The sequence below is a fragment of the Rhinatrema bivittatum genome, chromosome 5, assembly GCF_901001135.1.
Source record: "Rhinatrema bivittatum chromosome 5, aRhiBiv1.1, whole genome shotgun sequence".
Taxonomy (NCBI): Eukaryota; Metazoa; Chordata; class Amphibia; order Gymnophiona; family Rhinatrematidae; genus Rhinatrema; species Rhinatrema bivittatum.
This window is the reverse complement of record NC_042619.1, coordinates 93,132,361-93,146,494: the sequence shown is the minus strand read 5'-3', so window position 1 is coordinate 93,146,494 and position 14,134 is coordinate 93,132,361. Positions and strand designations below refer to the sequence as shown.

The 14,134-nt window shown below is 42.7% G+C and overlaps 1 protein-coding gene across 8 annotated transcripts in view; it reads left to right on the top strand.

Annotated features, from left to right (window-relative positions):
- LNX2 (ligand of numb-protein X 2) overlaps positions 1-14,134 on the top strand; it is a 172,325-nt gene that overhangs the window by 78,987 nt on the left and 79,204 nt on the right. For all 8 annotated transcript variants that reach the window (XM_029602591.1, XM_029602592.1, XM_029602589.1 and 5 more), the window contains 2 exons: positions 1,611-1,810; positions 5,562-5,930. In XM_029602591.1, coding sequence (XP_029458451.1) covers positions 1,611-1,810; positions 5,562-5,930 — 569 coding nt within the window. The remainder of the gene's footprint in view (positions 1-1,610; positions 1,811-5,561; positions 5,931-14,134) is intronic.

Sequence of the window (14,134 nt, the reverse complement as noted above, 5' to 3'; positions counted from 1 at the left end):
CGGCTAATGGTGGCTGTCCTGACCTCCACCCTTTTTTCAGGGCCTGGCACTTGTGTGAATATTGATACTTACACGCATGACCGGGCCCCTTTGAAAATGCGTGCAGCGCGCACAGGGCCCGGCTATGTGTGTAAGTACCAATTTTTACACCCACTGGACTATTAAAATTCGGCCGTTAGAAAGATAAAAATACATTGCCAGCATTTGAACTTTTTATATAATGAACGAGCATAAGTGCTCATGAAAAATGACGAGAACGAAAGGCATTCAAACCACATGTAGAGAGGAATCAAATTGTTGTACATGTGTATATGGTAATGAATATGAAAAACCAGTGGCATCTACACCAAGCTATTGATATGTGCAGATCAGTGGCTGAATTCATATGCAATTTGTGATAACATCCACGTCAGTAGTGGCACACGCATAGATGTGATAATGTAGGCACCTATGTAGTAAAGCATTCATTTAAAGTTTGATGTACTTGTACACAGTTTGATGTGTGCACATAAAGCTGCTATTTGAAGTGCCCTCTCTGTGTACAGCTAAAAGTACGCACAGTTTAGTTCTCCATCTGTCCTTTTAGCCAATTTTAGATGCCGCATGCCATGGATTTGCAAATTATTTTTCTTTTGTCTTTAAAATTAAGGAAGAATTTGTGTAGGAATACCACGAGTAACCGCTATGCAGAGCAAAACAATGAGTAAATAGACTGAAAAATGAACACAAATATGAATTTTTACACTTGATTGTCAGTGACCAACACACAAACCTAGCAAATTATGTATAGAGATGTTCTCAATATTAAGCTCCTATTAGTGAACTGATCAGTATAATGAAGTAAGCTTTATATGCATTTATTTTCCATAGAACTGGTATATCTCAGTTTCTAAAGTAAAATATTTCCCCCTTGGAGCAGCAGACTTACCATCTATGAAATTCTATACTGCTCGTACTAAAAGGCAACTGAGCAGTTCCTACATCCATCTACAACGAACTAACAGTAGCACCTCCTGCAGCTGGGATTTTAGAGAGGAAATGCTGAGTCTCTCCACAGAGGAAGATAGCCCTTCCTCTTCCCTTTCCTTTTTGTAGCCTGTTCATACACCAGTTATTGGCACCCTTTCTGTGTATGTGTTGGTAATTTGTTTGCTTCTTGGGTTGTCAGAGGAAACCAGTATTAATTGTGCTACTCATAACTTAACTTCCTTTCAACTTCTTGGGTAGAATACAGTGAGTTGCTTTTATTTGTTACATATATTTCTTTAGAAAGAAAAACAATATTACATTTTGCATGAAATAAAGAAAATTGTAGGAGAAATATTCAGAACATTTATACAAGGACAGCTCCCAAGGAGTTGAAGTCACTGTTAGACATTATTCTAACATTCCTCTGTGCATAGATACATTATATAGCTCAATAACACTAGATATTTTTTCATTAATTACAGTGCAACAGATAAGTGCTGACTGTCCTAGTTTTATGGTTTGTTGTGTAGTTGTGTCTACTACTGCAAGTATCATAAATTTCATCTTACTATGTTCAACTTACTATATTGAAGCTGTATTATGATATAAAACAAACTGACAGATTACTTTTTATTTGACAGCCACACAACATCCACCTCGCTTACCTGAAGGGGAGATCACTGCGATTGAAATTCACCGGACTAATCCTTTCATTGAATTAGGAATTAGTGTAGTGGGAGGTTATGAAACTCCTCTGATCAACATTGTCATTCAAGAAGTTTATCGTGATGGGATCATTGCCCGTGATGGAAGACTCCTAGCTGGAGATCAAATTCTTCAAGTATGGAATCGAATTTTATGATTTAAAACAGTGTTTATTGGTTTCTGCTTGGTAGTAGAATGGGAGTTGCATAATTGTTAATTTTCAAATTGTTCACTAGAAAACAGTGATTAAGTATGCAAGGATAGTCAACAAATTAGGTATCTTGATTAGCTGATCACGTTTTAATTTTGAATGTGTAGTGCTTTGAGCAATTTAATGGTTCTCTTATGCCAGAACAGTGCATAAAAACTATTAATTGTGGTTGCCTTGTTAGCCACATGAATATATAGAATTAAGGGACAACAAGCAACTTGTAAATGATACCTTTTTTTTGGACTTACTACCCTGTTTCTTCACTGACCTAATGAAGAGAGGATAACTCTTGAAAGCTGTTCATCACAGACATTTATAGTTCAAGTAGGTGACAGATAGAAATTGACCCAGAAAACAAATTGGAAGCCGAACCAGTTGGCTGTGTAGCAGTAAAGATATCCGATCTTCGTTATCTTAACTGGTGACTGATAGAAGCCATATTGTGACATTAACTACATTCAAGAAATACATGATTGAGGTCTAATAACATTTTCCAATTTTAACAAGATATTAGAGCAGTCCTTGGTCTTGTGCTTTACATTACAATAGAAGTATGTTATAATTATCACAACAAAATACTCTTATTTATTATTTATTTATTTAAAATGCTTTGAATACTGCCTATACAATTTTAGGTAGATCTAAGCGGTTTACATAAAAGAACATACATAATTTAAAAGAGAGGAAGCATAGGTATGGGGAATGTTGGATTTCAGAGCAAACAAATTTTAAAATATAGAGAGTAAAATAAGATAATTTAAAATACAAATCAAAGAAAAGGGGGGGGGTGAGAGAGGTCATACTGCTCGGAGCTTGTTGAAGGCGGTGAAACATAAATATGTTTTTAGCAGGGACTGAGTTCCATAAAATGGGGCCTGCTACTGAAAAGGCGTGTTTCCTTATTAAATCTAGCCTTGCCGTCTTGATTGTGGGAACTTATAATAGATCATGACATGGTGGTTGGTACAGTCTTACCCCTAGATTCATCAAAATGTGATAACTCATGGATAATGCCCACGCTAAGAAAAAGGGGCGTATTTATGGAAATTTTAGAATTACCGCACCATGTGATAACATACCACTTTGCATCGGTAGTATCACATGGTGTGGTAAACTTTTCATGCCCTTCAAGCGCATCTCGCGCTGAAAGAGAGAGAGAGAGAGACTGTCTATAAGGTCCTCAAAGTAGTCAAGTATTTATATATCTATAGAAGGGGCATCTAATAGCTCGAGGTGGTGGTGGTTTAGGGTTTAGGGGCCAGTTTTCCATGCAGAGTGAGATGTATGAACAGCACAGTACACCTTGGTGATGATTTGACGTCATTTGGGATAAGGAAAGTCTAACAAAAATGACATTTCTACTATGTTCTCTCATCCTAGCTTGATGGACTCTATAACAGGGTACCATCAAGCTAGGCCAAGATAACATAGTACAAAATTTCATCTTTGTGAGACTTTCCGCACTCCAAATGTCCTCATATCTTCACCGAGGTGTACTGTGCTGTTCGTACGTCTCAGTCTGCATGAAAAACTGGCCCCTAAATCAACACCTCACCTCGCGCTATTAGATGCCCCGCCTATAAGCATATAAATAGTTGCACACTGTGAGGGCCTCCCCAGAGGCGATCTCTCTCACTCTCACTCCCACTTCCGTCTCAAGCCCAGAAATGGCCAAAATGCAATTCGAAAAATGTATTGCAAATTGCGTTATGGCCATTTCGGTCATATCGCAGAGCTTAACGCCAGGAAAAAAGGTGTAGTTATTTCCGGTGTTAAAACTGAGCGATAGCATGCGTTATGGTATCGCACTGTGCGATATTGCCCCTCATTTTCATTAATCCCACCCAGACTCCTCCCTAATACTGCCCCTTCCCAAAATTTGCATTCGCGCTGTGCACTAGCTTAATGCCATAACACATTTTGATGAATGACCCTGTGTTAGTGAGGAACAGAGTCAAACAACTGAGGGATTGTGAATTGCTTTGAATAATTGTAAGAACTTTATATTGAATGAGTTGCCGTATTGGAAGCCACTGAAGGGATTGAAGGACTGAGTTAATGTGATCTCTGAAGTTTATGTTGGCAACAAGACGAGCAGATGTATTTTGGACTAATTGTAGCGGACGCAGGCTGGTATCTGGAAGACCTAAGTAGAGTGAGTTGCAATAATCCAGATCTGTCAAAATCAAGGCTTGTGATACAGTATGGAAATCAGTAGGAAATATTAGGGGTTTTAGTCTTTTCAGCAAATGAATTTTGCTGTGGAAATATTGGCAGACATTGATAAGTTTGAGTCCAAAGTAACTCCTAAATTGTGAGCACAGTTTAAGATGGGGATGGTACAATTTTCAAAGATAAATTCAGAGGGGGACCACAGGAGGAATGAGGAATAGTGGATAGATGGATCATTTCAGTTTTTGAAGTGTTCAGTGCATGTGGGGAAATCGCAGGGGTCAGCACAGCCCAAGTGCAATGCCCGAGCCTCGCCCGGGGAGTGCCACCTTCTGGATTGTGAACAGTCTCCTGTACCATTAGCACATTAGCCATTTTAATGTGTGTACTAAATTTGGAAGGTCACCTGCACTTACCTTCCAAATTTAATATTGCTGCTAAGTGCATAGGCCCAATAAAATATTTTCCTTTCAATTTTGACCTTTATAAAAAGAAACTATGTTCTCTTAAATATATGGGAAATTAGATCAAAAACATAATATGTTCCCTTAAAATCTCATGTGATAAGCCAGCATTTCTCAATCAGTGTGCCTTCAGACCTGATCAGGTATGTCACGGTAAATTACTACTGTCCACTGCTCAGATCCAGGCTAGCACCTGAGCTTTGCTGTCAGCACTATGTTGCAACAAGAAAAACCACTGGCGGCTCTTAAATATGTTGGAGCTCCTTTCTGAGAACATGTATTATCATACATGTCTCTTCTTCCTAGCTACAGCATGAGCTCTCAAGTGTGATAATTAATGGGCAGCATGCAGGGCATATATATTGGGTCCTGCTTTATACAGCACACATGTTTTCATACAGCACCTCCTTATCTTTCCCCTCCTGAATCTTCTCCTTTGAGACCTTCCAGCCTCTGTCTTATCCCCAGGCTGAGTGAGATGGGGAGAGCATGCTGAGTATTGGTTACAGCCACATTGAAGGCGTTGTGGCAGCCACTTGCAGCAGCCGAGGTAACTGAGCCAGCGGAATGCATCACACTGGCTTCTCCCTTCTCCTGCACTTGTACATAGAGGGAGCTGGTCCACTGTGACAGGTTCACATATGCCTCCGCCCCCTCTTTCCCTGTGTTTAAAAATTTGAAAAAGACTGGTGGGGCTTTCAGTGCTTCTGTAGCTTTCTTTTGGCCTCTTGATGTCTGCAGTGCCTGCTCGGTGGAATTTGGTGTACCACATGTTTTTGATAATGTAGGTGTGCCTTGGGCTTCATAAAATTGGGAAACACTGCCATAAAGCATAGCCCCCGTTTCTTTAAAAATCATAGAATACTTTTCCTTCCTAAACTGTATTATAAGTTCTATTTTATTGTAAGCCACCTGGCTAAATTGCTTTTACACGTGATCTATTAAATTCAATAAATAAGTACAAACTCTCAAAGCTTGTTAGTCTGAAATATTTGTTGATATTCTTTTTTTTTTTTTTTTTTTTTTTGTATTCTTTATAGGTTAATAATTTTGATATCAGTAATGTGTCTCATAACTACGCCAGAACTGTTCTTTCCCAACCATGCACTGTGCTTCATCTCACTGTGCTCAGAGAGAGACGTTTTGGCAGTCGAACATATCCCCCGATCAACAGTGGTTCTCTAAGAGATGAGAGCTTTCATATCACTCTGCTGAAAAGGGATTCCAATGAACAGCTTGGCATTAAGTTAGTACGTAGGACAGATGAGCCTGGGGTTTTTATCTTGGACCTCTTGGAAGGAGGATTGGCTGCTCAGGATGGAAGGCTCTGCAGCAATGATAGAGTGCTTTCTATAAATGGACATGACCTGAAGCATGGTACACCAGAGCTTGCTGCTCAGATTATCCAGGTAAATTGCATGATTTTATTGGAAAAACTCAATAGAAAAAATGTTTACATTAAGATCTTGTTCATCACAATCAGAATTAAGCACAGTAACATGCATAGGATATTGCAGTATAGGCCAACATGATAGCAGTTGTTTTCATAAAAGTATGATTCCCTGAGAAGGGTATAAAAGAAAAACTAAAAAAAAAAAACTCAAAACTAAAGGTTTTGCAACTGTTGCAAAATGCAGCTATGATTAATTGTAAATTGCGCTCCAAGGGATCACATCGCACCCATTTTGCAGCAGCTACATTGGCAGCCAGTTCCTCAGAGGATTACTTTCACAACTGTTTCATTAGTTTGTAAAGTGTTAAGGGGTGCAGATCCTTTGCTGGATTTATTATTGATCTGTTCCCCTTGTCCTATTATGTTCCTCAGACAAGTGGTTTATTGGTAGTACTTTCCATCAAAGATATGCAGCTTTAGGAGATGCGGCAATGTACCATTTTGGTAATTGGACCAACTTTATGGAATGTGTTGCTTAGTGCTCGCAGGGCGATTGATGATATAAAGTCTTTAATAAACCATTAAAAGCTTTTTTATTTCAGCAAGCATTTGGATAAAATTTTAAGTATTAATCCTTGAATATTTAATACTTTATGTATTAATGTGTATAAGTTTTTATGATTTTTTGAAATTATATTTATATTTTAATGTTATCCTCTTACCATGGTCATAATCTTGATGAGTGGAATACAGGAAATTTTAAATAAATACTATGATTATAGGTTGCTATCATTCTATGTTGTCACTTGGGTGACAGTACAAGAATCCTTCAGTTTTGAGGTGATACATGGTTTTGGATAAATTCATATTCTCAGAGGACAAGCATGATGGTAGTCCTCACACATTGATGACATCATCAGAATGAGCTCCAACACGGAAAACGTATGTCAAAGTTTCTAGAACTTTGACTTGGCACACTGAGCATGCCCAGCATGCCCTATACCATGTGTCCGCATGGGGACACATGGTATAGGGCATCTCTTTTTCTGCAGAGCTGCAGTATCACGGTTTGAGAGCTCAAATCTTGGCCTTTTTAGCTGTTTATGGAAATCTCTCTCTCGCTTCTTTGTAGGTTTTTTTTTACATTGGCTCCCTCTCAATCCATCCCCAATAGCGTTCCTAGTCAGGGTTTTTGTCATTTATCAGTAAGCTTCCTTTTGCAGTCAATTCCCTCGTGGCAGTGGTGCCTTGGCTATCAACTTTGATTTTGTGATACAGTGGTCCTTCCTGGTTTCTGTGATCAGAGAAGCCCGACGTGGAGCAATGGAAGTGGTGGCTGGACTAGGAACGTCAGGGACTGTAGCTGAGCTGGAGGCACCAGGGGAAGGCCTGAGGATGGAACTGGCGGCCCACCGCCACCAGGGACGAGGAACCAGGTGCTGGAGTTACTGCAGAGAGGTGAGGGGGCCGTGCCGCGGGTCTGCCGCGAACGGCATGCGTAACATTACATTCAGACAACATCCAACAAGGCATGGATCTGTGCAGTCTGGGTAAACAAGCATCGGGGTAGCTTGCTTGATGCGGCAGTTACTACCCATAACCATTAAGCCTTATGCTCACCTTTGATGCAACTTCAACATTGTCTCTGCATTAATGGTAGGGGGTGGCAGGAAATTTTGAATCAAACAGTTACTAACAAGGGCCCTGAACTTGGTTGTCAGTAAAACAGATAAGTATGGGAAAATAAATGTGGGAACTTGCTGGGCAGACTGGATGTGCCGATTGGTCTTTTTCTGCCGTTGTTTCTATGTTAAAACCACTCTAAGTTCCTGCCTAAGGTGTTGACGGACTTCCATCTTAATCAGTCCGTCGTTCTGCCAACATTTTTCCCATGAATTATTCACACCAAGGCAAACTAGCACTGTACAGTTTGGACTGTAAGCAAACCTTATCCTTCTATCTGGAGCAGCCCATAGACAGTCCACCCAACATTTTATTTCTTTTGATAGGAATAGGTTGGGTGTTGCCATTGCCAAACAGACACTATCCAATTGACTAGCAGATTTCATCTCCTTCTGTTATGCCCAGGCAGGACTGTATCTTGAGGGTCATGTCTAGTCTCATTCTGTCAGAGCCATGGCAGTGTTGGTAGCCCACTTGCGAGCAGTTCTCGTAGAGGAGATCTGCAGGGCTGTGATATGGTGTTCTCTCCACACATTCACATCTTACTATTGCTTGGATGGGGATGGTTGACGCGACAGTAGGTTTGGCCAATCTGTCCTTTTGGAATCTGTTTGAGGGTTAGAACCCAGGTCTGTCCTGCCTAGGGCCTGTTTGGGTTCAGGCTGTCTCCCTCTCTTGTTACCAACAGCACTATTGTTGTTGTGCCCGTTGCAGCTGGCTCGGTGTCTGTTGGTTCCCTTTTTACCTGTAGCTAGGGGTTCACCCATGTATGAGGACTACCATCCTGCTTGTCCTCGGAGAAAGCAGAATTGCTTACCTGTAACAGCTGTTCTCAGAGTACATCAGGATGTTAGACCTCACGAACCCGCCCACCACCCTGCAGAAATAAGTTTCTCCTATTTTTTTCATTTATGTATAATTCTATGTTATAAGACTGGAGAGGGACCCCATATGGATAGGTGGTATAGGGCATGCTGGGCATGCTCAGTGTGGCAAGTTCTAGAAACTTTGACATAAGTTTTCAGTGTTGAGGCTCCATCTGATGATGTCACCCATGTGTTTGGACTAACATCCTGCTGTCCTCAGAGAGGACCTGATACAGGTAAGCAACTCTGCTTTCTGGGTAAAACACTGACAACAAAGATGAGTTTTTCATTTTTAAATAATTGATTTCACTTTTAATAATAGCAGAAGTGTAACAGTGTCCTCATAACTAAGTATTTTAAGTCTTGCTATAGTTTAATTACCTTCTGAGACGATGAGAGAATATGAGAGGCTCAATATGCTAACTATGGGGACCAAAACTATCACACTTTGTTTCCATAGTACTTATGATGCCCTGATTCATAACCAAGTAACACAAAATAAGGACTAAGGTACAACTAATCAATTTACCAAAATTTAAATGAAAACTAAATGTCTGTCTACGTAAGCAAGATAGATTATGTTACGAAATAAAGGAGCCATCCCATCCATATAGGGTGGGGAAGCCACAACCAGGGCAGTGCGCAGTCTCCAGATCCCAGGAGTATGACTGTGGGAGAGAGGACTGGCGAACCGCAATTAGGTGTAGACCAGTTTGTCCACCAGCCTACACTTTTGACAGATGGGGGAGAGCCTTCAGCATTTGAGGTTTCACTGTGGTGGGGCTGACCATGTCCAAAGGCATTCAGCACATTTTTTGTTTAAAGCTGATCTGGCAGGGAATACTAAGGAATCGGTCTTCCCGTCCCTACATTGCACGAGTGGGTGAGAGCTTAGACAAGTTGCCTGTCAAGTCTTCGGCTTTGAAGACTTGACAGGCAAGAGCTGGCTTGCTCACCACCCAGAAATTTGTGTAGCATATTCATAAGGACTCCTCTTTTATGGACAGGATATTGTAATGCTGCAGAGAATGTTTTGGCTGGTAATCAAAGATCATATTGCAAGAAAACGTGAGAGGTCCAACGTCCTGAACAATGGAATGTGTAAAGGAGATTGGCTTCTACAGCCAACCCTGTGGCAGCATAATGCTTATTGAATGTTTGTGAATTGAAATTAAATAAATGAGGGCATGGTCAACCTTTGGGTATTAGAGAAATTAGATGACGTATTTATTTATATTCAGTGATTGATTTGTTGTATGCAATTGACTTATGCTGTGAGCATATACATCCAATAACAATCTTCTTTCTTGGATAGCAATGTAATATAGAATTCTTGACAGGCCTAGTTGTGAAGGAGGGTGGGAGCAGGAGGGAGGGCGTAGACAACAAATAGACTGGGGGAGGAGGCGAGTTGCACTTCTCATGGTTGAGGAAGTAACAGCTATACAAATAAGCCACAGAAATGGAAGATGGATAATGCTGGCAGGCCCTCTGTTGTTTCTGTGTTATTATATCTTTGTTCTCACAGGACAAGCAGGATGATAGTCCTCACATATGGGTGACGACATCAGGATGGAGCCCAATCACGGAAAACTTCTATCAAAGTTTCCAGAACTTTGACTGGTCCCTACTGGGCATGCCCAGCATGGCACTAACCCTGCAGCCAACAGGGGTCCCCCTTCAGTCTTCTTTTTTCCACGCTGCAGTAGCCTTGCGGTTTAGGAGCTCTGTGGAGATTACTGACAGGAATTTTCCTCACGGAATTAACTAACGTTAAATTGCCCCACAGGGGTCCCTCCTTTAACTTCTCTCTAGCCACGGTACTCTGGTAAGTTTTTTGACAGTTTTCCGTCGATTACTGTCGAGTTTGGCCCTTGCGGCCTACTGGCCGTTGTCCGACCCGCGGCTCGATTTTTTTCTATGGCCATGGCGTCGGGGTTCCGCCGGTGCCCGGACTGTACTCGCACCATGTCTATCACAGACCCTTATGGCGTCTGTGTAATGTATTTAGGCCAGGAGCATGATGTCCTGACTTGCACCAAATGTGCCCTCATGACACCCAAAGGTCGCAAGGCAAGGATGGAGAAGATGGGACGCCTCTTCCGTGCTCACACCCGCATCAACGTCATCGGAACCGGCACCAATGACGTCGCACCAGCATTGACCACCGTCCGGTGACTGTCCGCCATCGATGTCTTCACGGCCATCGGCGCCCGTTACTCCCCCTCAGGATCGAGGGGATCGTAGGGAGAAACATCGCCATCAGCATCATAAGACTCGGACCGTCGAGGGAGTGAAATCATCGACCTCGCCACCGTCCGAGCCACCATCAAAGAAACCCCGTCCAGGAACGGCACTGACCATTTCTGCGACCGGGGCATCGAGGCCACCCTCACCCGATCGGGGTTTGGGAGTCGCAATTCTGCCTGTAAAGGTGGTCCCTCCGACTGTGCCTCCGCCTCCCTCTTCTGTGACGGAGCCAGGGCTGCTTGCTCCAGGTCTCCAAGAAGAACTGGACTGGCTGGTCCAGGAGGCCATCGACAAGGCGATGCAACGACTCCAGGTCCCTTTGGCACCAATTGTGAAACCGGTCATCGACCCAGTTCCAGCAGCGCTGGCACCATTGCTATACCGGATGGAGGTGCTCATAACCGCCCTTCCACCAGTGGTTCCCGGGTCTCTGGTGGCTCCAGTGCGCTCCCTGTTAACAGCTTCATCAGGAGGAGAAACACCGTTCCGCATCCCTCCTTCGGGAGTTTTGCCTCAGCCATCAATGCCAATTTGTCCCTCGCCACCGATTCATTAATCGGGGGCGATACGTACATCGGCGCCATCGATGCCTTCGATACCAGCACCGATGCCCTCCAGGCCGACCACGGTGCCCCGGCGATTCCTTCTCGGAGCCTCAGCCGGAGCCTTCGGGTATCCAACCCCCTTCTCGTCCTACAGGTCAGTCTGCTGATCCTTATGACACCTGGGGTGATAATACTTCTTCAGACACCGATGACTTACCTTCACCTCCCTCTCCTACTGAAAGTAGAAAGCGTTCTCCTCCAGAGGACCTTTCTTTCATTAATTTTGAGAAGGAAATGTCTGAGTTGGTCCCTTCTCAGCTTCAGACGGAGCAGGATGATAGGCACCAGATGATGGAGTTGCTCCAGTTCCTGAATGCCCCTAAAGTGATCACTTCTATTCTCATTCATCAAGTTCTTCTTGACCTCCTCAAAAAGAACTGGGAAAACCGTGGATCCATTGCCCCAGTCCATAGAAAAGCTGCCACTACCTATTTAGTGCAGTCAGCCCCCGGCTTTCAAAAATCTCAGCTCAACCACCACACAGTTGTGGTAGAATTGGCTCAAAAGAAAGCAAAAAGGACGAAGCCTCACTCATCTACCCCTCCTGTTAAGGAACACAAGTTCCTAGACAATATTGGTTGATGAGTGTTCCAAGGGGCCATGCTCATCTCCAGAATTGCTGCTTACCAGCTGTATATGACTCAATACAATAGGGTCATCTTCAAACAGATACAGGACTTCTCTGAAACCCTGCCTGAACAATTCCAAGACCAGCTTCAAATCCTTGTCAACAAGAGGTTTGAGGCAGGAAAGCATGAGATAAGAACAGCTTACGATATCTTCGACGCCTCTACTAGAGTGTCTGCAGCTGCCATTTCGGCAAGACAATGGGCCTGGCTCAAATCTTCTGACCTTCGCCCAGAAGTACAAGACAGGCTATCTGACCTACCATGTGTTGGAGACAATCTGTTCAGTGAGCAGATCCAGCAAATGGTGGCTGAATTAAAGGACCATCATGAGACCCTTAAACAGCTCTCATCGATACTTTCCGACTTCCCCTTAAGACAGCCCTTCAGGAAGGACTCTAAGAAGTCATTCTTCTGTCCAAGGAAGTACTATCCTCCACCAGCAAGGTCCCGAACTACGAGACCTTATCAAAAGCCTCAGCCTCGCCAGGCCCGAAAGCAAAAGCCACAAGCAGCTCCCCAGCCGGGGCCTGCTTCAGGTTTTTGACTTTCACTTGGAGAGCAGCAGCCTGATTCCTCTGCCAAGCATACCAGTGGGAGGTCGATTGTGTCACTTTCACAACTTGTGGCAATCAATCACACCCGACCAATGGGTGCTAGCAATCATTGCTCAGGTTACCACCTAAACTTTCTTGCTCTTCCATCCTGCTTGTCCTGTGAGAAAGCAAGTGTTGCTTACCTGTAACAGGTGTTCTCACAGGACAGCAGGATGTTAGTCCTCACGAAACCTGCCCGCCATCCCGCGGTGTTGGATTTGTAATGTTTTGTTGTTTTATTTTTTTGGCACTGCCTGTAGCTATCAAATATGACTGAAGGGGGACCCCTGCTGGCTGCAGGGTTAGTGCCATGCTGGGCATGCCCAGTAGAGACCAGTCAAAGTTCTGGAAACTTTGATAGAAGTTTTCCGTGATTGGGCTCCATCCTGATGATGTCACCCATATGTGAGGACTAACATCCTGCTGTCCTGTGAGAACACCTGTTACAGGTAAGCAACACTTGCTTTATCCTAGATAGATTAATAGGCAAGGTTTGTCTCTTTTCAGGCAATACTAAAACCTGCAGCAAGGTAAATGTGCCAAATAGAAATGTAGAGTGTCATAAGAAAACTGGTTGAATAGTTAACGATTTGGCAAATAACATTTAATGCTAAAATGTGCAGAGTTATACATTTGGAAGGATAATTTTCAGGGGCATTTCTGCAGATAAAACTGTTTTAGCAAGGGAAATGGCCTATTATAAAATCGCCTACCCATTTTGTGGGGGTGGGGGAAGAGGGTCTTGATACTGATGTGTATTAAACAGAAGAGAGATGTCAAGTTGATTATTTCTAGTGATCTCTGTGCAATAAGGAAGTCACAGGAATCGGAGGAAATCTAGGGTGTATGGGGAGAAGTCTAACTAATAGAAAATTAGATGATAATATCTCTGTACAAGTCATTGGTCAGATCTCATCTGGCCATACCTTCAAAAGGATAGAGACAGAGTAGCTACAATCCAAAGCAGAACTAACAGATGGTGCAGTATCTAAGAACCTACGTACTTATACAGTGGCTTACAAAAGTATTCGACCCCCTAAAAAGTCAGCAGATTTGTGTGGATTACAAACGAGACAGATCATTCCAGACAATATGTTTATTGCAAACCAGTATATTCTTAATTTTCAAAGTCAAAATTCATTATTTCTCTGCATTTTTTGGTAAAACAAAATTAAAAACTGAAAAATGCTGCTTGCATAAGTATTCAGCCCATTCAGATTAGTACTTGGTAGAACCACCTTTTGCTGCAATAACAGATTTAAGTCTGTTGGAGTAAGTTTCTACCAACTTTGCACACTGCTTGGGAGTGATTTTTGCCTATTCTTCCTTGCAGATTTGTCCCAGATTGTTCAGGTTGGTTAGATGATGCTTATGGACTGCAATTTTCAAGTAGTGCCACAGATTCTCAATTGGATTGAGATCTGGACTTTGACTTGATCAATTTAGAATATTCAGCTTTTTATTGTTCAGCCGTTCCTGTGTTGCTTTGGCCTTGCTCTTGAGTTCATTGTCCTGCTGAAAGGTGAACTTTCTCCCACGTTTTAGTTTTGTAGCAGACTAAAGCAGGTTGTCTTGCAGTATCTCCTTGTATGTT